This window comes from Lepisosteus platostomus, chromosome 5 (genome assembly GCF_059453375.1).
Source record: "Lepisosteus platostomus isolate fLepPlt1 chromosome 5, fLepPlt1.hap1, whole genome shotgun sequence".
NCBI lineage: Eukaryota > Metazoa > Chordata > Actinopteri > Semionotiformes > Lepisosteidae > Lepisosteus > Lepisosteus platostomus.
In genome coordinates, this window is record NC_142615.1 from 31,080,530 (window position 1) to 31,105,766 (window position 25,237).

The following is a 25,237-nucleotide window of genomic DNA, read 5'->3' on the forward strand; positions in this document are numbered from 1 at the left end:
CGGACATGAAATGGAACTTTGTTAAAAAAAACATCAATAACAGAGAAATGTGTACAAGGATTTTAGAAGCTGCACCACACTGCAGTTTGAATAGCTTTTTTATGCGTTTTAGATGAAGGAATTGTCTTTGATTTAAGCTCTTACAAATTAGATGGAAAAAAAAACACCCCTGAAGTCCTGCAGTTGACTATAATGCCATTACATGTTAAAGCAGTATTTTACTTCATCCTACTATTCCAAAACAAGGAGTGTGTGGAAATGATCATACGCTATGATACGTCTCTGATCAGTTGTAAGGCACCTTGAAGGTACACCCCCATGATTAATATTTGTGCATCAGTGAAAGGTACACTCTTGGACAACCTTGAAGGAAACTAATGCTATTAGACATTGGAAGATCTAAAGAGTCTCTTTACACCACTGCTAGCAGCAAACTTAGTTTTTCCCAGGAAGTCTCCCCCATCCAGGTACTGACCAGGTTCACAGCTGCACAGTTTCAGTGCATTTTCAGTTGTGAGTTGCAAGGTGATGTAGCTGCAAAAAATCTTTAATTGGCTGAGAATCAAACCCAGGCCTCCCCCATGACAGGCAAGAATTTTACCACTGAACCACCATGATGATCTGTAAAAGGTTGTACTCAGACATTTTTTACACTCAGTCCTGGATTGTGGGGTCCAAAGGGAACTTTTGGACGAGTGAGAATATTCTCCTATCTGTAAATTTTATTTTGGATTCTTTTTTTTTCCTGCTAGTGTTGTATAGTGCAGCATTCGGGAATATTCCAAAACTGAGATCTAATGGTTTAAGAAAACCTGTTCAACTGGAACATGGAAGATGAAAAATAAAACAGTTCCTATGTTAAAACTGAAACAAAACAACAACAACAGAACTGCAGTACATCACACTATAAGCAAAACAAAAACAATAACGTTATGACAGAAAAGAAAACATAGAAGCTTTTAAAACATAACAAAAGAACTGGTATGTAACATCTTTGCTATTGGAATCACATAAAACAGAACCTAACATCAGTTCGGTTTCTTTCTTTCTGGGGTATCAAGCCAGTCACTGGTTGGTGCTTTTCAACAGGGCTCCATGAATGGTAGTCTCATGTGAAGTCAAATCAACACAGGTGACTTTGATCTGCCCAGCACAAGAGCAGGCCAGGTTTTCTGAAGCAGCACTGGGTTACAAGGAGCGATGCTGTTCTGGCCCAAATCGGTATCCACTTGCTCATGTCGGTACTGCAGTGTGAACTCCCAGATGAGTTGAAATTGGTGCTATTGTAACTTGTTGTTTGGATTGGGAGAAATGGCAGTGAGGCCGTTGCTTTCTGGAGAAAAGATGGATTCAGTGTTTAGTCTCTGCTCCTGCTGCAGTGAGGGGGATCGTTCAGGGATGAAGTCTAGTCCTGGCTTTCCCTTGCAGAGCTTCAGTGGAGAGGCTGTGCAACCCTGCATGTATGGTGAGACAGACAGGTTGTCAGTGCTGCAGACAGAAGTGTATTCTTGAAGAGGCATATATGCAGTGCTCTGATGCAAGGAAAACCTATCCCTGCTGTAGCACACTCTAAAATGACAGAGTAAGCCTAAGAGCTGTTGCCCTGCTCTTGCAGTGTCTCACAGCTCACCCCATCGTCATCTGTAGCCAGGATGTTGAATGGGCTCTTGTTTGGTGAATACACAGGCCTCTCACAGTGCACCTCTGCATCTAAATTATTGGTCACTACTGTCAGCATAGGCACCCAGGGACTCAGGTTACTGACACTAGTACTGTCAGCACAGCTGGCTTAAGGCAGAATTCTTATGCTGCTGCTGTCCTCTGTCAGCTGGGGCTCTTCCTCCTCTGGCAGTCTGTGGAAGCCAGCTGGAGATGGAGGAAACTGAGATTGTCTCTGAGGTGGTGATGTCCCTTCAGTTGTAGAGGACACTGAGGTGGAGGTCCTCTTTAAGCTGTAGTTGTACGGTAATGTGCTACTGGAGCAGTTATTCATGAGAGCATGTGGGTCTTTCACAGAGGCTCAGGACAAGCCCCCTGCCTGAAAGTCTCCTGTGTGCATTCACAGGTCAAGAGCCAGGGGACAATGGACACAACAAAATAAAAATAAAATAACTACAGTGGTACTAGAAGGTTTGTGAACCCTTTAAAATGTCTGAATCTCTGCATACATTTGACCTAAAATGTGATCAGATCTTCATCTAAGTCATTAAAATAGATAAAGACAACCTAATAAAACAAATAAAATATACTAAAGGATATACCTTTTCATTTATTTATTTATCAAAAAGTATTTTAGATTAAGCGGCGTGGGACCCTATGTAAAATATTTCCACTGGCCCTGATCATGGTACAAAATTTAAATGAGCACCTTTAAATGCATTTCAAAAGCTGCAACATCTGACAAGCTAATTTTCTGATTCTCTGAAAAACCCAAATCGCAGTGTAATTGCTCAGCCCCTTGTAACTTTTCCTTATTGCTACTACCAGTATTCACCAAGCCGTACGCACAACCTGCAAAACAGATTCCTGTCCAGATAACGTAAGGCGATAAGGTGTGCTTATTTCTGTTCAATTACCCTACTGTACAAAACGGATTTAAACCTTCTGCGGTCACCGCCCTCCATATTCCGTACCACTGTGACCACTGTGTCATCTGTAAGAACTTCTGTGTGGCTCTGTAAGAGGCCTGAGATGTAATTTAAAAAATCAGCAGCATTTATTCTCCGGGCTGCCTTCTGAGCGAGAAAAACAGGTTATTATAGCTGCCGGAAGACAAACGCAACTGTATAAAGTCATAAGGACCTACAGTACACTTGGCAAACATTCATCCAATATTCTTTGGACTGTTCCATGCACAGCATTTATAGCCTGTACATGAGTCTATTCTGTCAAGATTAACAAAACAAATTCTTCATAGTGCCCCGTTGCTTTAAAATAATGAATTACTAATTATTATTAAATTATATGTCCTATCATAACGTCGCACAAGTTCCAGCCACTATCCTGATTCTCATTGTTCATCATAACCAGCTCTCGGTTTTCAAAGTTATCTTTATCAGGTTCTACTACAGTACCCCTGACCATTAAATTATTTTCTACTCCAGCATTCTCATTGTGTGGATCGGATTGGTCATGTGGAATGTTGTGTCTCTGAATCTTTTGTGTCTCAACAAAAATGCTTTTGCAAGCTAAATTCTTTTATTAACATACTGATGCTTGATGTTGGTAAGGGGTCGGTCTTTAAACCACTTTTAAAACCGCATGTTTAGTCATTTACACCCATCAGCATTCGGCGCATTTGTACCATAAAACACCATTGCCAGGTCGTGAAATGCTGCCTTTAGAGCTGCATTCTCTGTAGAAGTTATGTCAAAAAGGAAAGTGGTAAACGACTGGACTTTTTTTTGGTAGATCGGTTGTACATCTGGATAAACAGAATTTAGGCGCTCAAATTCTCTCTTTTTACCCATTTCATTAGTGCTCACCATAGCTAGTAACTGAGCTATGCAGCTCATACACTTTAAAACATTACCATTTGGCAACTCTCTAAACGCACTACTAGTTCTATCCAAAGGTCTGGCACGTTTTTAATAACAAAAGTGTTTTGTTAACTACGGCCTTCCATGAAGAAATGCTCTCCACTGGGCCTAGTACCTGCTCCCCCATTTCTCCCACATCTTTTTCCACTCTCGAAAATGCCACATCTGTGTGATTAAGAAATAGGTATTAAGGATTAGTCAGCAATGCTGAATATATCAAAAACAGAAAACTGAGTTAACTAGGAACTTTTAATTATGTTAACATTCCTCCAAAAGAAGTAACTGTTTAATTGATATGGAACCAAGTTCATGTTTGTTTTGGGGTAACCTATTATTGTAACTGATGAAAGAGGTGTTTTAAAATACAACTTGCCACCGCTTAAATAATACTAACCTTTTTTCATGGTTGTGACAACACTTTGTTGCAATACTTCTTCTTCTTAATCTCACATAATGGTATTTTGGCGGGGCAAAGAAGTGTAGCCCTTGTACAACTTTGATAACTGATTAGAGCTTTAAGTTACAGCAGCAGGAGTAGCAGTAATGGCAAGATCGTATTTGGAGTCCAGCATTTCTCATTTCTTATGCAGAGCCGTCGACTCGGAAAGCACTGCCGAGTGCAATAAGTAATTGTGGCTTCAGATCGCTGTAACTTAGAGCTGCCTTGGTCTGTTCATGCTGCCTACACACTTTGAATTGCTGGCCTTTTCTGCAAGCATTCCATTCTGAGGTTTCATGAAATTTCTTCCATTTGAGACGACACTAAAATATTTCATTTGGGTTACCTAATACATAGTGCAAACTGTATCTGCACGGGGATCCTGTGGCTCATGAAGCCATTTGTTATTCTGTTGTGAGGTGTGAGGGGCAGAATGCAAATTGAGTTGGTGAATAGAAAATGAAACAGTAGTCACTTCTTGAGCTACGAATTCCAAAAAGTATGAAAACCAATGGATTTTAATAGTACAGAATACTCTGCAAATTGCACTGAGTTGCTTGCTTACTTCTGCTGCTTTTACAGTCATTCACTGTCAGCAAGCACTGGAACAATTCAAGAGAGGTAAAAACAGAAGCTGTCAGGAGTGGGAGTTGAACCCACCCCTCCATTTGGAGACCAGAACACCCAAGCCAGCTAGAAAGACACACATCCTTGAGCTTGGCACCTTAGACCACTCGGCCATCCTGACAAGTGAGAGGAAAAGGTGTGCTGAATGCACCAGTAGTTGACTAAACTGAATTTCTTCCCTGAAATGATTTGCTTGTGAAGAGCCAAGTTGCTTTGAACGGATCCTGGAAATCAAATATGCGGATGGATTCAGAGTGTGCTTTCCAAAGTTTGTGTAACATTTTCCTTTGCTAGGGTACAGTTATCTTCCCAATCCTGATTATGTAAAACCGGGTCCCATCATATAAAACAGCTTTTCTTCCTGGGGAACAAAGGTTGTTTTCAATATTTCTAATTTTGGTTTCAAGATTGCAATTTAGTGTTATTTTAAGAAATTATTTAACATCATACGTGATCTAATTTTCCGGAGCAAATGCGTTTTTCTATCGTAATCTCTTGTGAATGTGTGCATAGGTTTCATGGTTTCAATATAAGACTATAAAATGTCTTCTTTGTATTATTCTGTAGTAATTTGTGAAAAGACAATAAAGTTCTTAACAAATCCCATATATTTGATTTCTGCATTCTGTTAAGGCTATAACAGATAACTTTTCTCTACAATTTTGAGACAGAGTAACAAGTAGAGACGTTTTGCAAGTTACTTTACAATCTAGATAAAATAACATGGCGGTGAATAAGGAAGGCACAGTAGGTTTAGAAGATTGACAACTTAGCTCTTGGCCACCATCCCATTGCATTCAAAGTCTCAGCCTACTAAACTATGTTGTATCAACGCTAGTAATATTACTGTTGTAATAGAGGAGAGCTGGCGACCCTTAAGTTCAAGATTGTGGATTCAAGGGTTGTTTGTGTCCTTTCTGATCCTTCTAAGCTTTTAGTTGGACAGTTCAAGCAGGATGTTATAGGGTACAGTGACCCCGAGTGCCTTATGACCTTTGCCTGATTCAGCTTTCTTTCCATTTTGAGCCTTGATTCAGATATTGCTCTGAAAGCATCGGGCGAGCAAGAGTGTGTCTGACTTGAGGAAGATCTGCTCACAAGTATTAAATACTTCAGCATTTACTGTTCAAATACCACACTTTGTTAAAACACGGCTGCTTCTTAAGCTAATGGGTAGCGGTTTTTGAGCAGGCATTGTATAGTTAATGCTGTTATTAATAAAACCTTAAATTCACATAATGGAATTTTGATGGCGCAAAATAGTCTAGCTCCTGTACAACTGTACATGCCCGCTGATTAGAGCTTAAAATTACAGTAGCAAGAGTAGCAATAATGGCAACAACGAGTTTGGCATTTCTCATGTCTTCTGCAGAGCCATCTTATTGGAATGCACTGCCCGAGATAAAAGAGGACATGTGACATGTTGCTCTGTTCATGCAGACTACACGCTTTAAATTTATGACATTTACTGCAAGAGTTGATTTTCCAGGGTTTTTTTTAATTCTTCGCATTTGAGCATGCACTAAAATATTTCATTCAGGTTCGCCGAATATATCATGAAACCGGTATTTCCAACGGTCTTACATGAAACCTTTTTGTTATTTGGTTCTGAAGTTTGAAAATGAAAATGAAAAGGGGGTCACCTTCATAGGCTTGAAAGAAGTCCAAGCCACATAAAAACCCGCGAATTCTCACAAATTGCCTTGTGCTGCACCTTTCTTCAACATTTGAATGCATACCTTACTGCTGCTAATCACATTCACGTGTTTACGAAGCTTTTTTCTGTCCGTTATGTTCTTGCTAAGCAGTTTCTCCGTTTTCCTCCTATTGTGATTGTCAGCGAGCACAACAAGACTGGAACAGTGTAAGACAGGGTAAAACGCCTTACTGTGGGGGGTGGGATTTGAACCCGCGCCTCTATTTGGAGAGCGGAACACAAAGCTAGACGCGAATCTATGAAATAGTTATTTTAAACCATTCGACTATCCTGAAGAAATGTATGCTGAATGCACCAGTTGCATCCGATTTTCCGTAACTTTAGGACGATTGACACAACTGGAAGAACACAATTTGTGACGTTTAGCATGACAGTCTTGCAGGCAGACAATGTTTTGTCCCACTACTTATATAATTTTATCATTTACTCGTTTAAAAAAAAACACGGTCTTCTCGTTCCTAAGTCAGATTTTAAGAACCTTACTTCCAACCTAGACTGACAGCTCACCCGATCTGTTTGTGATCAGACTGTGGAGTGGGGGCTGTACCAAACGCACGTTCCTTCCCAATGCTGAGGCGATCATTCGGAAGATGGGTGTGAAGAGAGACAAGCTTTGTCGACTAAAAAACAGGGCAGGATATGCAGGAACACTAATCACTGGCGACAGTTATGTTCTTCTTACTATAGAAACTTGTACATTGCAAATTTTTTAAAGACTTTGAAACTAAAGGAAAGTGGTGACGAATGAAACAGACACAGGTGGGGCTTGAACCCATGATTATTGGTTTACAAGACCAACACCTTACCACTTGGCCACCGTGCAACAACAAAAAAAAGTGTTTTTTAACAAGGAGATATGCAGCAGTGGTGTAATCCCAAAAGATGCCCCCGAAGAGACTGGAGCTTTAATCCAGCTCCTTAGAGCGCTCGGCCGCGTTACTCTCGACAGCGGCTCTTCAGCTCTTGTTGTCTGACCTAGTGGTGTTATGATGCATGGAAGCGACTGCAACTTCGTTTTCTGAAATGCTTTCTCTCACGAGGTGAAACCTTGACTTCTTTGGCACCTCTGGATATACTTCTTCTGTAGAGCAGGCTTTCACACCTTAGCTTATAGCACCCTTCAAGTCATTTTATTTTTATAGAAAGACGCATTCCTGTTTTAAAAATGCCTTATGAGGCGTGTTTGATTAAACGGACAGTTTTCTAATTGTAGAATGCAGATCTGTGCAGCAATTGTACTGGATTTGACTGGGATTCTGAAATACTTCTTGCAAAGGTATTTAGACTTTCATGAACCTATAATAAAAAACAGACCTGAAACTCCCTAGCTTCCAATCTCTGATGTTACTGTCCTGAAACTCCGACGTGATGTTCTGCAGACATGCAGTGTCCCTTTACTCTCGTTGTTTTCAAAACGACCTCCGTTGTCAGGCGCAGTTGAAGTGGAACTGGTCTGACTGCACAGGAAAGTACGGAATGATAAAATGTTTCTACGGCTCAAAATGTCGCTAGAATGAAATTCTAATATACGTATATCATTATAAGTCAATTAGACATCTCTGATTATATAGTTTGTCCATTATACATAAATGGTTGGAGTTCTATTATACGGATACATTAAGAGGACTATTATACCTATATAGTTAAAGGTATATTATACATCAAAGATAGGTCTTATAGGTGTAGAAACGAGTAAATCAAGCCAGTGATTTGGTTTAGAATTTTTTTCTGAAAATATACAATTATTCACACCTGAAAAATATGTAGTTCAAATTATGCAGTTTTTATTACGATATATCATAAAAAACACAACTAGTAAACTTGAGCTACAAATTATAGTAACATGGGAATATATATATATAGTAATGACAAACACAAACTAATTACATTAATACGCTAATATTTAACTCAAAACCACATTTCGATTCAAATATAAGTTTTAAAAATCACAACTTCTATATTTCCACGAACATATTTTTAATGTAGCACAAACACTACTTTCTAATAAAGACAGAATTAAACTGTTCTGTGTCTCATGGTGATCCTCCTCGTGATACTAATGAAATGTTTAATATGATCCCTCGAGAAAAAAAGGTGTCAATATCCGCCTGGAACGATTGATGCCCCATCAAACATTTTGTAATATCCCCGGAAGTTCATACTGTAGAAACCTGATTCGTGGCTTAAATTCAAGGGAAACAATGTCCCCTATTTCCCTTCGATGGCTCAGTTGGTAGAGCGGAGGACTCTAGTAAAAATGGTGAGGCATCCTTAGGTTGCTGGTTTGACTCTGGCTTGAAGGAAGGTGCTTTTTGTGAACTTTAATCAATGAGATAAAAGAGCAAATCTTTTTCACTCAGATGTTGATCAAAAGCTCAATAAACCATGAAGCAGAGGCTCTTGTTCTGAATTAAACTCCCGTCTGATTGTCTTGTTTTGGCCAAAATCTGATCTTTGAATTAAGGGACTACTCTGTCTGCTTTGTAATTCAAAAGTATATACAAATGTCACGGTTTTTTTTTATATAAAGGTGTTCTCTGTGTTCAAAGGAAAGGATATGTACTTAATTAGCTTTATGATTTGGTATTGATTTTGTATCGTTATATTATTAAGTTTGTGTTTTTTTGTGTTTTTAACGTATTGTGGACTTTTTTTTTTATTTTTGAAACAAATTCTTACAAAGGCAAACAAGGCACACATCTGTTTATACCAGCGGTGAATTGTACATTTTTATTTACAAGCTACTCTGCACTTTTGGGAGTATAACAGCTTCGATATAAAGTGGCAAAAATAAAAAAGGGGAAAATACCCCGGACTGCGTGTAAAGCCCTCGTTGTAACTGTTGTGTTATTGTTACATACGGCGTACTGTGCACGAAATGTTGCAGAAACACAATCTGATATTTTAATAATTATTATTTTAATAATTTGATAAGTATGAGGCCCCGGATCCAAATATTCAGTTCTGATTTTTTTAAAGTGATATCTTCCCTTCCTCTCGTGGAAATCACACGATGTGAGCAATTGTTTTTGTTTCTTTTTTTTTTCACGTTGCGATCCAAAGAGCCTCAGACGCCCAGTCTGACAGTAACCAAACCAGAATGGATTCTGTTGGGAGCCGGACTGAGCTCATTCTCTGTGCTAAAAACAGAATCAGCTCTTCCCCGAATACCATCTACAGCTGCTGGATGGTACTCTACGTCCTGCTGCTCCAGCAATTATTTTGACGAAAGACAGATCACTTGTGCGCTTTTAACGTTCTCGCAGTTACAGGTAAGACTGAAGCTGGCGATATGAAGGCACATATCTAACTTTCACAATCGCGATAAACATTTTTTTTAAAAGACCTTTGAAAAACTAGATATAGATATAGATAAAACTAGATAAAAAAACATGAGCTTTATCGGTTTTTACATTAATCGATTTTGAATCAAATTTGATCTTTTTACATTGCATTTTACATTGAAAAAAGCGTGCATACCTAATCCACCAACAGACAGAGCAATATTTTACGTTGCCTTCCAGAGCTTCCAGCGTGTGATGGATTTGTATGAGCGTCTGTACGATACCACTACAGCACTGTCGCAGGTGCAAAATCCACTTTCTAAAGACTTTTTCAGTGTCTTCTCCTCTCTCAAATGGACCGAAGCACAGGACCCAATATTAGAGAAAACGACAGGTGTTTAAACAGAGTATGTCCCAATGTCTGCGACAACGCATTGTGATTTTGTATAAACGCAAATGGTTTATCATTTAAAAGCCAATATCATTATTTTTATCCCTGACGCTAATACGCTACCACACATGCGAGCTGTTCATATGTGCGTAGGAAGGCAGAATAAAATCCAGAACTGTATTGGTGATATCGATAAACAGGGCTCATGTTCACAATAAAACTTTATTGTATAAAACGTTAAAATTCGTAAATATTTGTTTTAATCATGCAAAGTGTCTGTTAAACCATTCATGAAGGATTCTTAGACAAAAAAAACACACCATTATATGAGAAAATATATTTACTATATGTGCAATTAACTTACTTTTTAACAATTTTAGTTTCAAGGTCAATGAAAATTCTTTCCCTGCTTTTTTGTCATAAATACACAAGCTTGTTATGTCTTGTGTCAGAAATAAACCGCATGAAATTTGCTAAAGCAACAAAACGTAAGTGCAACAAAGAAGACAAACATTTGCGTTTATAGTGCAATGTTATCTCGAGCCTTTAAAATTACTTTAAATGCAATTTGTTTTTCTCTGTAGCTCTAAGGCTTTGTCATTTAGGTGTGCTGTTTTTTTTTTACATGTTGTAAAAAAGTCGCTAAATCATACGAAACATAAAAACTCCAATTGTAAACAATTGACCATTCATATTCCTGAATTTTAAACCTATAGAGCATTTATATAGATATAGATTAGTATAGATTAGTGGTTAGGTTTCCTGTTTTTTTAACCAGGTGGTCCAGATAAGACTCTTGGTATAGGAGCGCGTCTGTGTTGCCTTCTGGATTTCAAATGAGCAGCTCAGTGCAGAAAAGAGCCCTGTAGATCAGCATGTACATTTGCATGGACAGTAGATTTTTCAGAAAGTGTAATTGGATTATAGCACGTGCCCCTGATGATGTTGTTGATACGTCATATGTGTTCTTTTTTGTATTCTATGTATTTTTGTTGTTCAAATAAAAAATATTAAAAAAACCTTTCAAGGTGCTTGCTGATGTAAAAATAAAATGACATCAAGGGAGCTGTACGCAGAGGTCTGAAACCTGCTCCACAGAAGAACTTTATCCAGAAGTGTTGAAGAAAATTGATTTATTTTCCTGACTGCAATGTGAAGCATAAAATCTAGCTGCATAAATCTCTATTACGTGTCATTTATGAAGGCGTTTCAAATAGCAGCCAGTGAAGGATTAACGTTTTTGGAGCATGTATTATATTCTAAATACTCTTATTTAAATAAGCTTAAATTTGCATACTGTTATTCAGACATCGCAAACCAGTCTGACCTCATACAACATTCTGTGTCCGCTGAGTAGATCTTAAAGCAGCTACAGCCAGAGTAGCAGTAATAGCAACACAGTGCCTGCAGTTCAGCTTTTCTAATTTCTTCTGCAGAACCACTGGTATCGGAATATACTGATCCGCATAAGAAGCGCTACCGGTTTCAGATAGTTTTTATTGAGCGCTGCTCTAAACTTTACATTTGCTCAGGCTTGTTTTCCCCATGAAAAAAGACATTTCCCTAATTACATTTAACTTTTTTTTCCCTTATCATCAAGTACAAATAAATAAAACATCATTCCATTTAAGAGCCACATGCAGGATGGCTGGTGGTCCAAGGCGTTGCGTTCAGGTTGTAGTTTCCCCTAGAGATGTTTGTTCAAATCCCACTTCTGACAAAGAAGTTAGAGTAGAAACGATAACATCCCTTTAAACCCCACTGAAGCTAAGCAGGTGTGAGCCTGGTCAGTACCTGGATGGGAGACCTCCTGGGAAAAACTAAGGTTGCTGCTGGAAGAGGTGTTAGTGGGGCCAGCAGGGGGCGCTCACCCTGCAGTCCATGTGGGTCCTAATGCCCCAGTATAGTGATGGGGACACTATACTGTAAACAGGCGCCGTCCTTCGGATGAGATGTAAAACCGAGGTCCTGACTCTCTGTGGTCATTAAAAATCCCAGGGCGCTTCTCGCAAAGAGTAGGGGTGTAACCCCGGTGTCCTGGCCAAATTTCCAATTGGCCCTTACCAATCATGGCCTCCTAATAATCCCCTTCTATGAATTGGCTACATTACTCTGCTCTCCTCCCCACTGATAGCTGATGTGTGGTGAGCGTTCTGGCGCACTATGGCTGCCGTCGCATCATCCAGGTGGATGCTTCACATTGGTGGTGGTGGAGGGGAGTCCCCATTACCTGTAAAGCGCTTTGAGTGGAGTGTCCAGAAAAGCGCTATATAAGTGTAAGCAATTATTAATTATTAATTATTATTATAATTAATAGAAAACATCTCACATTTCATGTGTTTAATGTTACTGTAAGTGTCTTAGTGGTTGCCTCGGTGGTTGATGGCTCTTCTTTCTTGCAGGCTGATGGCAAACTTCTTGAGAAAGGGAGTCTCTTACGTAAGGCTGCTCTTCGTCAAGAGCGGAGACAACAGGAACAGACTTCAAACCGACATTAATTACTGAGAGCAGGCGAAAATGTCTTTGGAAAAGAGGAAATGACTGCTGACCGTAAACAGAGCTCACGCTCAGCTCCGGACAAGCGCTCCTCGTTAGTATAGTGCTGAGTACCCCTGCTTGTTGTGCGGGAGAACGGGGTATGTTTCTGTGACAGGGCGCTGGTTTCATTTTTTTAAATTGTTGAATCATATTTAAATGTTAAACAACTGAGCAGTATATTGCTGTAGACCAGGATGGCCGAGTGGTTAAGGTGTTGGATTTAAGATCCAATGGACAAATGTCCATGTGGGTTCAATCCCCATTCATGGTAGGGTTGTAATAAGTTTTAAGCGACAGAACACTTTGATGATTTGCACTCTGTGGCTCTGTGGCTAAGGATCTGCATCTGTGACTGGAAGGTTGCCGGTTCAAATCCCGCAGCCGGCAGAGAAATCCTACTCCGTAGAGCAAGGCCCTTAACCCTAACTGCTCCAGGGGCGCCGTACAATGGCAGACCCTGCGCTCTGACCCCAGGCTTTTCTCCCTGTCTCTGTGTCTGTGTCTCCATGGAGAAAAGCTGGGGTATGCGAAAAGACGCATTCCTAATACAAGAAATTGTATTGTATCGACTGTAGTGGGAACAGTAGGGAATCCTTAGGTCACTGGTTTGACTCCGGCTCGAAGGAAGGTGCTTTTTGTGAACTTTAATCAAAGAGTTAAAATAGCTAATCTTTTTCACTCAGACGTTGATCAAAAGCTCAATAAACGATGAAGCAGAGGCTATTGTTCCGAATTCAGCTAACATCTGATTGTCTTGTTTTGGCCAAGATCTGATCTTTGAATTAAGGGACTACACTGTCTGATTTGTAATTCAAAAGTAGATACAAATGTCACTGTTCTCAAAGGATAGGTACTTAATTGGCTTTATGATTTGGTATTGATTTTGTATCGTTATATTATTAAGTTTGTGCTTTCTGTGTTTTTTATCGTATTGTGAACTAATTTTTTAAACAAATGCTTACAAAGGCAAACACAGCACACATCTGTTAATACCAGTGGTGAATTGTACATTTTTATTAAGTACAATCTACTATATTTTACTGTACTTTAGAAAAAAATGGCGTACTGTGCACGATATGTTGCAGAAACACAACCTGATATTTTCATAATTATTATTTTAATCATTTAACAAGTATGAGGTCCCGGATCCAAATCTTCAGTTCTGATTTTTTTTAAAGTGATATCTTCTCTTCCTCTCGTGGAAATCACAAGATGTGAGCAAATGTTTTTTGTTCTTTTTTTTTTCATGTTGCGATCCAAAGAGCCTCAGACGCACAGTCTGACAGTAACCAAACCAGAATGGATTCTGCTGGGAGCCGGACTGAGCTCATTCTCACTCCCTGTGCTGAAAACAGAATTATCTCTTCCCCGAACATCGTCTACAGCTGCTAGATATTGCTCTGCGTCCTACTGCTCCAGCAATTCCTTTGACCAAAGACAGATCACTTGTGCGCTTTTAACCTTCTTACAGCAGTAGGCTCTTTGATAGCTCATGCTGATCGTCCTCTGGATCCAAGAGAAAATTTTAAAGCTGATACATTTTCGTTTGTTATTTGCATCTAGCTACAACGTCCCTGGAAAAAAAATATTGTATTAGTTGTGTACAATCGGTATCTTTTACTTTACAGATGGTAGTGGAAATAGTTTTAAAAATGTTTTCTAAAGAAGATTGTATTGCCAGGACCTGCCTTTAGCGCTCAGTAGCGATTACGCTGTTGATATAGATGGAGAAGAAATGTATGATGAATTAATGATCTAAGCTAAAATATCCCTAACACGCCTCCTGTAACAGTGTTTGTATTCATAGCAAGTAATATTCTTTTTCAAACCCGAACGTTGCTTCTGCATTAAGTGTTATGTAACCATTAGCGGTTTCGGTAGCTTCTGAAGAGCGCACTTTTCCAAACTGAAGGCTATAAGAACATTATTCAAGATGCACCATGGCCCAGAATCGTGTATCGAGACAAGGATTAACATCAATTGAAAGTACTCCCAAATAAAAGACTTGATGGAAAAACTGAAAGAGTAGGCAAGTATTAAAAAAACACCATAACTTCTCGACTTCCAATCTCTTTCCTGGTTCAGGCCATGTAAAATGACATGATCAGTGGAGTCATGCTGCGGTTGTGAGTTCAAGTCTCACCTGGAGCAGCCTGGTTTTCTGTCTTGACAGGTAAACAGTGTTTTGTGTTATTTGCTAAATGGAGAGAGGATTCTGTGTTACTTGTGCTCCTCCTGGGAGAGGTCAAGATGAGAAGTTCACAAGGCTGGTGGTAAATATCCTGTCCAGGAATATCAGGGCTGTAGAGGGTCAGATCTATAGATGTAGTAAACACATCAGTGGAGACGGTGTGTCTGCTCTCTGTGAGAGAGCCGGGCGGAAAGAATAATCTGTGGTCTGGGAAGAAGAGACAGAAACCCTCGTTGGAAGAGCGGCGCTCCTCACAGGAGAGTGAAAAAAATCTTTTTCAGGGACGCTGATTGTTCTCTTTGAGGGAATTAAAAGCACTTGCGGTGAGTGACCTCGTGGCGCAACAGTAAAGCATCTGACTGCAGATCAGAAGTTTGTGTGTTCAAATTACGTCAAGGTCAGCTGATGTGTTTGCGGGTGCTGCTGGTGCCGAACCTGGAAATTACACCACTTAGGTTATCTGAACGAAATAACAGAACATGCAATAAGGAGCTTATGCAGCGAATAATCTTGAACACGATGAGAGAAAAGGCACTGCACCTCCATGAAACATCACGTCCGCCTTTAGAGACAGTAACATCAGAGAATGGAAGTTTCAGACCTTGTTTTTGTTACAGGTTCAAGCAAACCTGAAAGTTAGGGAGTGTTTGGTCACTTTTGTATGAAAAAGTGTCTGAAGCCTGTAATTATAATTTGCCCTTTTTTAATTGTGGTTGAAATCCAATCCTACGTACCAAGACCTTACAGTATATTCATGTTTACTTAAATGACTAACGCTATTGGACATTAGTTGGTGTTTTTTTTTGTAATGATTTGCTATTTCATGCAGGAAAGAAAGGAACCCAGACCCAATGTTTGCTTTCAGGTGCGGTTCATTTACATACCGGACATTTATTTTTGAGGAGCCTGATTTAAATCACACAACCCCGGTAGAAGTCGAATCGATAATCTTGTAAACCGAAATCAGACGTGTTATCCATTAAACCACTAGCCCGTCACGTAAATGAATTGCACCATGGTGAGTTCAGCGCCGCTACTAGTAATACCCCACCCCATCTTAAATTTCTAAGTGAGAAACGTGTTTTCTACATTTTTGTCAGTTTTAAAACTAGGAGTATACGGCACTCTGCACAGTGTACGAAGTAAATTATTTTCGCAGTAATTAATTTATTTACACGTGTATAATAAATGTAGTAATAAATATAATAAATTAATTAATTACTGCGAAAATAATTTACTTCGTACACTGTGCAGAGTGCCGTATACTCCTAGTTGGGGCACACACGATACATACAGTAAAAAGCCTCAGGCACTGTGTTAGATGTGTTTTCGACGTTATATATGCGTTTATCAATGTTGTCGATTTTACGGTTGCAATTCGACGTTAATTATATGTTGCGGCGACGTATATATACGTATAGCCGTATTTTCGCCGTGAATATACGTATATTCGACGAATCACTGCCCACTGGGAATAGGTTTATTCCATGCTGAAAAGAGAAGAGAGAAAACATAACGTGTCAGCTGTGAAACCTTCTTCAGGTTTGTTTTCTCTCTTCTCTTTTCAGCATGGAATAAACCTACAGTATTACTTGTTCCTTTGCAGATACGAATGCTGACCTAGCTACCCACCTGAATATATTAAATGCTTCATCTAACTTGAACTTGAACTTGAACTTTATTGCCATATGTAACCGGTACTGGTACAATGGAACTCTTACTTACAGAAAGTCTCTCAATTGTAAAACAAGTGTAAAAAACAAGACAAAGTGCAAACAGTGCATCAAGACAATGTACAAACAAACAATAGACAATGTGCAAGTAAACATGTAGACAGTTTGAATGTAAACAATACAGATGTGTAAACAATGACTGGAGATGTGCAATAGATAAGAAATCATAAAGAGGTACAGATGCAGCCATTCAAAATGGGTGAGGTATTTCGCAGCATACCCCTGTGGGCGTGTAGCAGTATCACGCGGTATCACGTGGTTAATCGCGCGTCATTTGACGCTCTGCCGGAAACTATCCGGCGTCACCTTGTAAAACCGCCAGGGGGAGCTTAAACTCTCATGTACAGCATTTGAGCCTTTAATTTTGAACTGTGTATTACAGCATGTTAATCATCAGTCATTAAAATGTTGGTATATTTTATGAAAGCAAGATTGCTCAGTTGGACAAAAGTACACAACCTACCCTTATCAGAAATATTTATGCATCAAAGCCTTTACTGAAGATATTACTAATAGTATTAATAATGGATGGCTTTGGACAAGCTGTATACTCAAAGTATAATTTCTTTAGCACATTTGTACAAGCACTTGGAATCTGTCCAAGCCATACTTTGTCAGGCATTTTTTTTTACTTCAATGGGCATAAAAACTTCCTTGCTTTTAACAGGGCATTTCATAATTTCTAACTACAAAAATGATTTAAAATGCGACACTTATCATTCAACTAGATCTCAAAATATCACAAGGATCCTCAAGAGCACAGCAAAGAGTGTATTAAAAGACACTTGTATTTATCAACGCTTTCTTTTCCGCATACCAGATTTTATGGAACCACTTCAGAAGGGTGTCAGCCAGTCAGATTCCAGGAATCGGTACTTTAAAGGAAAAATACACACCAGTATTCCATTTCTCCCTAACGATTTTAAGCATCGAAGTATTTAACTAGCATGTGAAATAGCGTGTGAAAAAGTGGTAGTTTTAAGCTTTTCTACCAATATAATATGGAATCGCGTATCTAAAGAATTTAATAACGGTATGATTATATTCGTGTGCTGCGACAGGGCTGTGTAGGGCTGTTTCGCCTCCCTGTTCATGCGAGTTGTCTTGTAGCCTACTGGTCTACGTGCGTGACTAACAATGCACAGGTTGTGTGTTTGAATCTAGCTGGTGCTGGACTTTTCTTTTAACAAACATTTCTTCGAAAAAATAGAATAGTGATATTATGGACAATCAATTGACTTTTATATTTCAAAATATCGCAACATGATCGATTCTAAGTCATTTTTGATAACAATGAATAGTCACCTTCTTCCCTTCTGACAACGGTCCCTGCTTCTGCTTCCCGCTTCTATTGTGTGTGTGTGTGCAACAGAGTAAATTTTTATAGAGAAATGGAGGCTGGACAGTATGCGTTACAATATAAACATTTATATTGATTTAAATCGTGTTCTGATTTAAATCGCAAACGCGTGTTTAATTATGTGTTTTTTAATCATAATCAGGCTAATGCATTTCTACATTTCTGTATGAACCAGCTTAGAGGTTCATACAGAAAGACAACTTGTGTTTAAACTGAGTGTAAGGTAATTTATGCTTCTAAAGTCATGGTCAGCATTTATTATTGTACTGTGCTGTAAACTTTTTCTGTGCCTAGTCACATTATTATTATATTATATTATTATAATTATAATTATATTATATTATAGTCACATATTATTATAGCGTTTTTATTGCGTTATTAAATCCGGTGGCGCTGTGTGTTAGTTTCCTGACTCCCATGTCACATGGTCTGTGATTGAATCCCATGGAACTATAACTTTATTTTTTAACAAACATTTCTTTGAAAAAATGAAACGTTTCCCTTGGTCAGAGATTAAATAAAACCTCACTCGCACCAAACAAATTTATATTTCTAAATATCAGAACATGATCGAATTTAAGTCTTTTTAATAACAATGAATAGTCGTCACCTATGCGTTACAAAATATACATTTATATTGATTTGAATCGCGTTTTGATTTACATCGTAAACGCGTGTTTAAATATATGTGTTTAAAGGCGATACACTGTATAAAAGCGCTGATTCCTATGGAGTGTGTTCCGCCGGGGATTCAAAAAATGTATTTTAAATAAGCTGATAAAGCTTAGACTAACTGTATTCTAGCCTGTACTACAACAGAACATTGGACAATGCAACGTAAATTGCAAAAATGCACTTGGAATCTGTCCAAGCCCTCCTACAAAAATTATTTAAACTGCGACACTGATCATTCATCTCTAAATAAACTTTATTTTATATAGCGTTTTAAGCGAATAGGTAATTAGATTGCTCATAAACCTAATAGCTTTTTCTACATAAACACAGCGTGATTGCTCTCTGAAAATGCTTTTCCTTTATATTTAGGCTCAGATTTCAACTATAAATCGTATTATTATAAACTTTCTTGGAAAAATGTATTTTATGTAAACCATGTTTGCTATTAATTCATTTAGGGCTAAAATACGTTCATTGTCTTCCAATCGAGTCAAGTTGACATTAGCACGTCAAAGCCCATTGAGGGTATTGAGCCAGTATTGGCTTTAGTATTCCCCCCCTCTCCCCTCAATTCAATTCCATTCAAGGTGTTTTATTTGCATGACAGAGGGGTAGAAGCAGTGTTGGGTATGTATATTGTAACGCTTACGGCCGACAGGCACTGTGTAAGAGCCGGTGTACCAGTGCAGCGCACCGAGGGAGCGTCTACATTTATGACTTAGTTTTTAAAATTAGTCAAGCAATATGAAGCATCTCCTTTTACCCTTAAATACATTGAGCACAGCTTTCTCACCACTTAAGATTGCTTTTGATACTATCCTTACACAAAGCAGAAGGGAAGCAGAAGGGAATCTTATATAAATGCAGACGCTCCCTCGGTGCGCTGCTCTGGTACGCCGGCTCTTACACAGTGCCTGTCGGCCGTAAGCGTTACAATAATTAATTTACACGTGTATAATAAATATAGTAAATATAATAAATTAATTACTGCGAAAATAATTTACTTCATACACTGTGCAGAGTGCCGTATACTCCTAGTTGCGGCACACACGATAATAATAATAATAATAATTGCTTACACTTATATAGCGCTTTCCTGGACACTCCACTCAAAGCGCTTTACAGGTAATGGGGACTCCCCTCCACCACCACCAATGTGCAGCATCCACCTGGATGATGCGACGGCAGCCATAGTGCACCAGAACGCTCACCACACATCAGCTATCAGTGGGGAGGAGAGCAGAGTAATGTAGCCAATTCATAGAGGGGGATTATTAGGAGGCCATGATTAGTAAGGGCCAATTGGAAATTTGGCCAGGACACCGGGGTACACCCCTACTCTTTTCGAGAAGCGCCCTGGGATTTTTAATGACCACAGAGAGTCAGGACCTCGGTTTTACGTCTCATCCGAAGGACGGCGCCTGTTTACAGTATAGTGTCCCCATCACTAAACTGGGGCATTAGGACCCACATGGACCACAGGGTGAGCGCCCCCTGCTGGCCCCACTAACACCTCTTCCAGCAGCAACCTTAGTCTTTCCCAGGAGGTCTCCCATCCAGGTACTGACCAGGCTCACACCTGCTTAGCTTCAGTGGGTTGCCAGTTGTGAGTTGCAGGGTGATATGGCTGCTGGCCGATACATACAGTAAAAAGCCTCAGGCACTGTGTTAGATGTGTTTTCGACCTTATATATGCGTTTATTAATGTCGTCGATTTTACGGTTGCAATTCGACGTTGATTATACGTCGAGGTGACGTATATATACGTATAGCCGTATTTTCGCCGTGAATATACGTATATTCGACGAATCAATGCCCACAGCTTGGCATACAAGGGTTTTGCTGAGGGGGTCTTGCCACCTGCCTGAAAAAAAAAAACAGTAAAATGTTTGAGTGCCTATAGAGTTTCTATTTTTATTTTCTTGAGAAAAGTTGATACCATTTCCTGGACACCCCGTCCCCCATCAGTGCGCGGTGCCCGGGGAAAAAGCTGTAGGGGGGCGTCTGAAATTCTGAGGGGGGGTGATATTTCGGTTGAAATGGAGCTGTACGGTGCAGCTACCCAAATGAAATCTCGCAGCTATGCCATTGATTAGTGCTTCATGATAGAAGATAACGACTAGCAATCTGGTATTTGCGATGAAGTTCAGGTTCACATTTTTCGTCACTCTCACGGTTTGTATTGCCTGGAGCGAAAAGTACCATAAGCGTTCATTTTTGCAGCTAAATGGACGTTCTGAATCGTTAAGAAAAAAATGTTGTAAAACCAACAGAAAGCACAGACTGCTATAACTAGTCAGAGTTATATAACGATTTTAAGTATAATGATAAACGACTGCAAGGAATTGGTCCACCTGAGCAAACAGGATCGTAATGTTGACACTCAATAACCACACTGATATGTGCAGTTTCTGGACGGATAGCCCTCCTGCCCATCAAAGAGACTGAGTGACTGTTCGTGTCATTTAGTGTTGTCTGACCATTGACAATGTACAACTATTTTTTTAGGGCGCAAATTAAGTTAGGTAAATCTTTTTGCCCAAAACTGAAGGGGCGACATTCATCCCTCCCCCCGTGATGCCAGGCCTGTCCCCATCCTATTCCATAATGTCATTATATATAATACCATACAACAGTGACTGATCCTTACTAACTGCATGCGTTAAAATTGCACATCAGCTCATAGCAGGGGGCACATAGCTGCGATGTATTATCAATGTTAAATTTCAACCATAATATCGACAACATTAATAAACGCATACGTTGAGAAAATCTCGAACCCAGCATATTTTCCGGTTATATACCACAATGCATTGCTAGTATGCGTTGGTCACCATTTTGGACACGTTTTTCAAACGTAGAAGTATATCCGCAAATATCTCAGCAATCCTCTTTTGACGTGTAAGTATGAACAATAATAATAGTATCTGAATACATACAGATCTTTCTTAATATTATTTTGATTAAATAGTACGTGAATAAGCAAAAAATGGCACATAAAAACAGTGTGAATGGGGAAGATGACACAAAATCGTTTTGCCGTTTCTCTATTCTTATTCTATGTTGTACTTTCAAACTTTGGGTACTCTTTAATTAGGACAGACTTTATGCTCAACTGCTATGATGCAAGCCAAATTTTATACATTTATTTCAGCTTTGAGCTTAGTAAACCATTCATTTTTTAGATTATACTAAAAAAGATATTAATCATCATTTATTTGGGAAGTAATATTATATAATTTTCTCCTAGCTGCGGTGCTGAAGTCCCACCCTACATCAACAGAAAAATAAATAAAGGAGCACGCAATGTGTTACTTGAAGAATGCATATGCAAGGCAGGGGGCCAGGAGATCTGAACACTGAAAATAATAGGTTTTTGGTTCTAACTGTTAGGACAATTAGACAGGGTTTGCAAATAGTGGACAAAAATCGTCTTAACTTCCATTGTAATATTTTTTTTCTTGGAAATATAGAAGTTGTACATTTTAAAATGTATATTTGAATCAAAATGTGGTTTTGAGTTTGTGTGTTAATGTAATTAGTTTGTGTTTGTCATTACTATACTGTATATTGCCATGTTACCAGAATTTGTAGCTGAAGTTTAGGACTAGTTGTGTTTTTTATGATTATTGCCCATATGTTGATTGTTAATTGATCGCATACAGTGTATAATTTGAAATACATACTGTATGTTTCAGGTGTGAATGTGTATTTTCAGAATAAATTTCTAAACCTAATCATTGGCTTGGTTTACTTGTTTCTACACCTGTAAAACCTATCTTTGATGTATAATAGACCTCTACCCATAAACGTATAATAGTCCTCTAAATTTATCCGTATAATAGAACTCCAACCATTTATGTATAATGAACGTCTAAACATAGACGTATAATTGACGTATAACTTTAGACGTATATTAGAATTTCATTCTAGACGAATTGCAGACCACATTTAGACGTCTAAGGTATGCATTTAATAGACGTATATTATACGTCTTTTGTCCACTGGGATGATTTAAAAAAGTTCCACAAAGGAAATTAATACATGCATTAAACCAAATCAAGCCCTCTGTGAGTGTCCCAAATGATCTGTTCTGTAAAACAAGACAGGAAGGAAGGTACCACTAGAATTTGAACGCAGGACTTCCTCTTTATTAAACAGGTGCTTTAACCAGCTAAACCACGGCGCCGGCAGAGCGCTATTCTTACAGCCACTTAGACACACCGCTCTGAGACATCTGCGTTCGGTGTGCGCTGAGCCTGCTCGCCGAGCAAGTTGCCTCCTTTTCATGCACTAGCAGCCCCGATACTAAGAGAGAGGATGAGAAATAGCTTTTATCTGGCACTTCATATCCAAAGAGATCAATGTGCTTTCCGTGTACAACAGTGTGTCCTCTATACTCGCCACTGAAGCAGAGGACAAGCCTGTTGGATTGACATCACTCAAGCAAAATAGTGAAATGGCAGGTGGAAGAGGAAAATGACTATCAAGAATGAAGAAAGATGATCTTGAGCGCGCCAACGCATGTCTGAAGAGACTGGCTTTCTTGACGAGGTGGCCAATTGGTTAAGGTGATGGACTGCTTGTCCATTGTGTTCTGCACACGTCGGTTCGAATCCTATCCTTATCGTCTAGAGCTTTTGACTTGTGATCCATTTCTAAGTCAGGTTTGTGCACTTTTGCTACTGTAGTAGAGCAGTAATATTTCTAGCGTTGGCCGAACATGGCTTACAGCAGTAGGGGACAGACAATAGTCTCTTAATATTTAGGTTATATTTATGTTTTGTACTGCTTTTACCTGATAGTAATAGTAGTCCTGATGATCAATTTAGGGACATGGTGCATCTTGAAAAATGTTCTTGTTAATTTCAATTTGGAAAAACTGCACTCACCAGAAGCTGAAACAGGTCGTGTTTACATAATGCGCAATGCAATAGCAACGTTTGGAGTTGAATCTTGCTATGAGTCCTTACCTGTTACAGGAGGCGTTTTAGGACTTTTTTAGCTCAGATACAGCTATCAATTCATCTTACATTTCTACTACATCAGTATAAGCAACGTTATCTTTACCTAGCGCTAAATGTAGCTTAAAATAAGAGTAAATCTTAAAATATATGTAAAAATAAATGCTATTCCATATATTGTAACTTTGTGGTATTTATAATGTTTATCTGAGGATGCAAGGGAAAGTATTATACCTTGCGATACATCCAAGACAAAGGTAAAAGAGGCTCATATTTTAATACAATTTTCGATCAAAAGAAAACCACACTCTGTATGATATCATGGTTAATATCCCAAGATATCAACGTTCAGTTGAAAGATTTGAAGAAACTCTCCAAGAAGCAACTGCAGTAGCGGAGTTTTGATTTGAACCGATGTTTGCACCTCAATAATCCATTAGTCCTCGAAAGAAACAAAGACAGGGATGTTTTGAGTGTCACCATGATCCTCTTCTCAATCCAAAAGAAAGATTTTGTATGATCCTGATCCCACTAGAAAAAGAGTCAATTTCTGCCTGCACTGATATCCCTTCAAACGTTTTGTAAGATCTCTGGTAGAATATACAGTAGAATCCTGGTCTATTTCTTCTACTAAAAGAAACTATGGGAGTGAATATTTGATGTCGAACTGGGATTTAAATAGACAGAAACACTACACTACATTGGGCTACGCGTATGACAAAACGTGGGTGTTTTGAGTTGACCTTTCCATAGCTCAGTTGCTAGAGTGTAAAACTGTTTAAAAAAGCAGCGGGCAATTGTTATGTCGCTGTTTTGAATCCGGCTCGAAGGATGGTGTTTTCTTGTTCCTTAATTAAAATGTGAAAATATCAAATTTGTCTTTCACGTTTTTTACGTTCACCAAAAGCTCAGCAAACAGAGAAGCAGAGGCTCCTGTTCTGATCTATCCTCACATCTGATTGTCTTGCTTTGACCTTTAAAATGTGCACTGTTGACTGTTCACTCTTCCTAACACAATTAAAGACCTGTGGAAAAAAGTCGGTACCGGGAGTTTAGTTCAGTGGTAGCACGCACATACTCTATGAAGCTTCGTTTTCAATAGCAGGCGTCTCCACTCTGGATTCTTTTTAAACGCGATATTTTTCCTTCCTCGTGTGACTTCCCTCGTGTGTGAATTTCAGGGAGACACATAAAGCCTTTGTCTGATTTAAAGAGACATTTTTTTTAAAACCAGACAAAACGAAAGACGTAGTAATTAGACACATGTAAAAAACACATGAATCTAATTGAGAACATGTGGACCGGGGCGATGCTTTACTAGTAGCGGCTCTGTGCTCACTGTAGTGCAGTTGAGTAAGGAGCTAGTAGGGCCAGTGGCGCAATGGATAACGCATCTGATTTTGGATCAGAAGATTGCAGGTTTGATTCCTGCCTGGCTCGTGAAGCTTTTAAACCACGCTACTCAACACTGTCACCTAGTGCGTGCGGTCCTACACAACCTTACTATTGACTGGATGAGTCTCCAGTTCTTTCCACACATTCTGCCTGTTTCACCACCATTATTGTAGGACAACAGCCACAGATATGAGAAGAGATACTGTTCTGAACAACTGTCTTAAATAATCACGTTGATAAAGGTGACAATAAGTTTTTTTTCTTTAACGTAACCTTACATTTGCCTATAAAGTTCACATTATTTTCTGTAGCCACAGATCGCCAATATTTCTGCTGTCTCCTGAGAAACACAAGTATAGAGTTCAAACACAATAAATAATACCA

The 25,237-nt window shown here is 39.0% G+C and overlaps 1 protein-coding gene and 2 non-coding genes across 3 annotated transcripts in view; all 3 read left to right on the forward strand.

Moving 5' to 3' along the window:
• LOC148665524 (uncharacterized) overlaps window positions 1-13,464 on the forward strand; it is a 33,599-nt gene extending 20,135 nt beyond the window's left edge. Inside the window, exon 3 of the mRNA XM_088632346.1 lies at window positions 12,400-13,464. Coding sequence (XP_088488472.1) covers window positions 12,400-12,502 — 103 coding nt within the window. The 3' untranslated portion in view covers window positions 12,503-13,464. The remainder of the gene's footprint in view (window positions 1-12,399) is intronic.
• On the forward strand, window positions 12,724-12,806 carry trnal-uaa (transfer RNA leucine (anticodon UAA)). Its single transcript has one exon. It is a non-coding gene; the product is annotated as a tRNA-Leu (tRNA).
• Window positions 13,465-24,825: 11,361 nt separating the features above from the next.
• On the forward strand, window positions 24,826-24,898 carry trnaq-uug (transfer RNA glutamine (anticodon UUG)). The gene has a single exon. It is a non-coding gene; the product is annotated as a tRNA-Gln (tRNA).
• The last annotated feature ends 339 nt before the right edge of the window (window positions 24,899-25,237 follow it).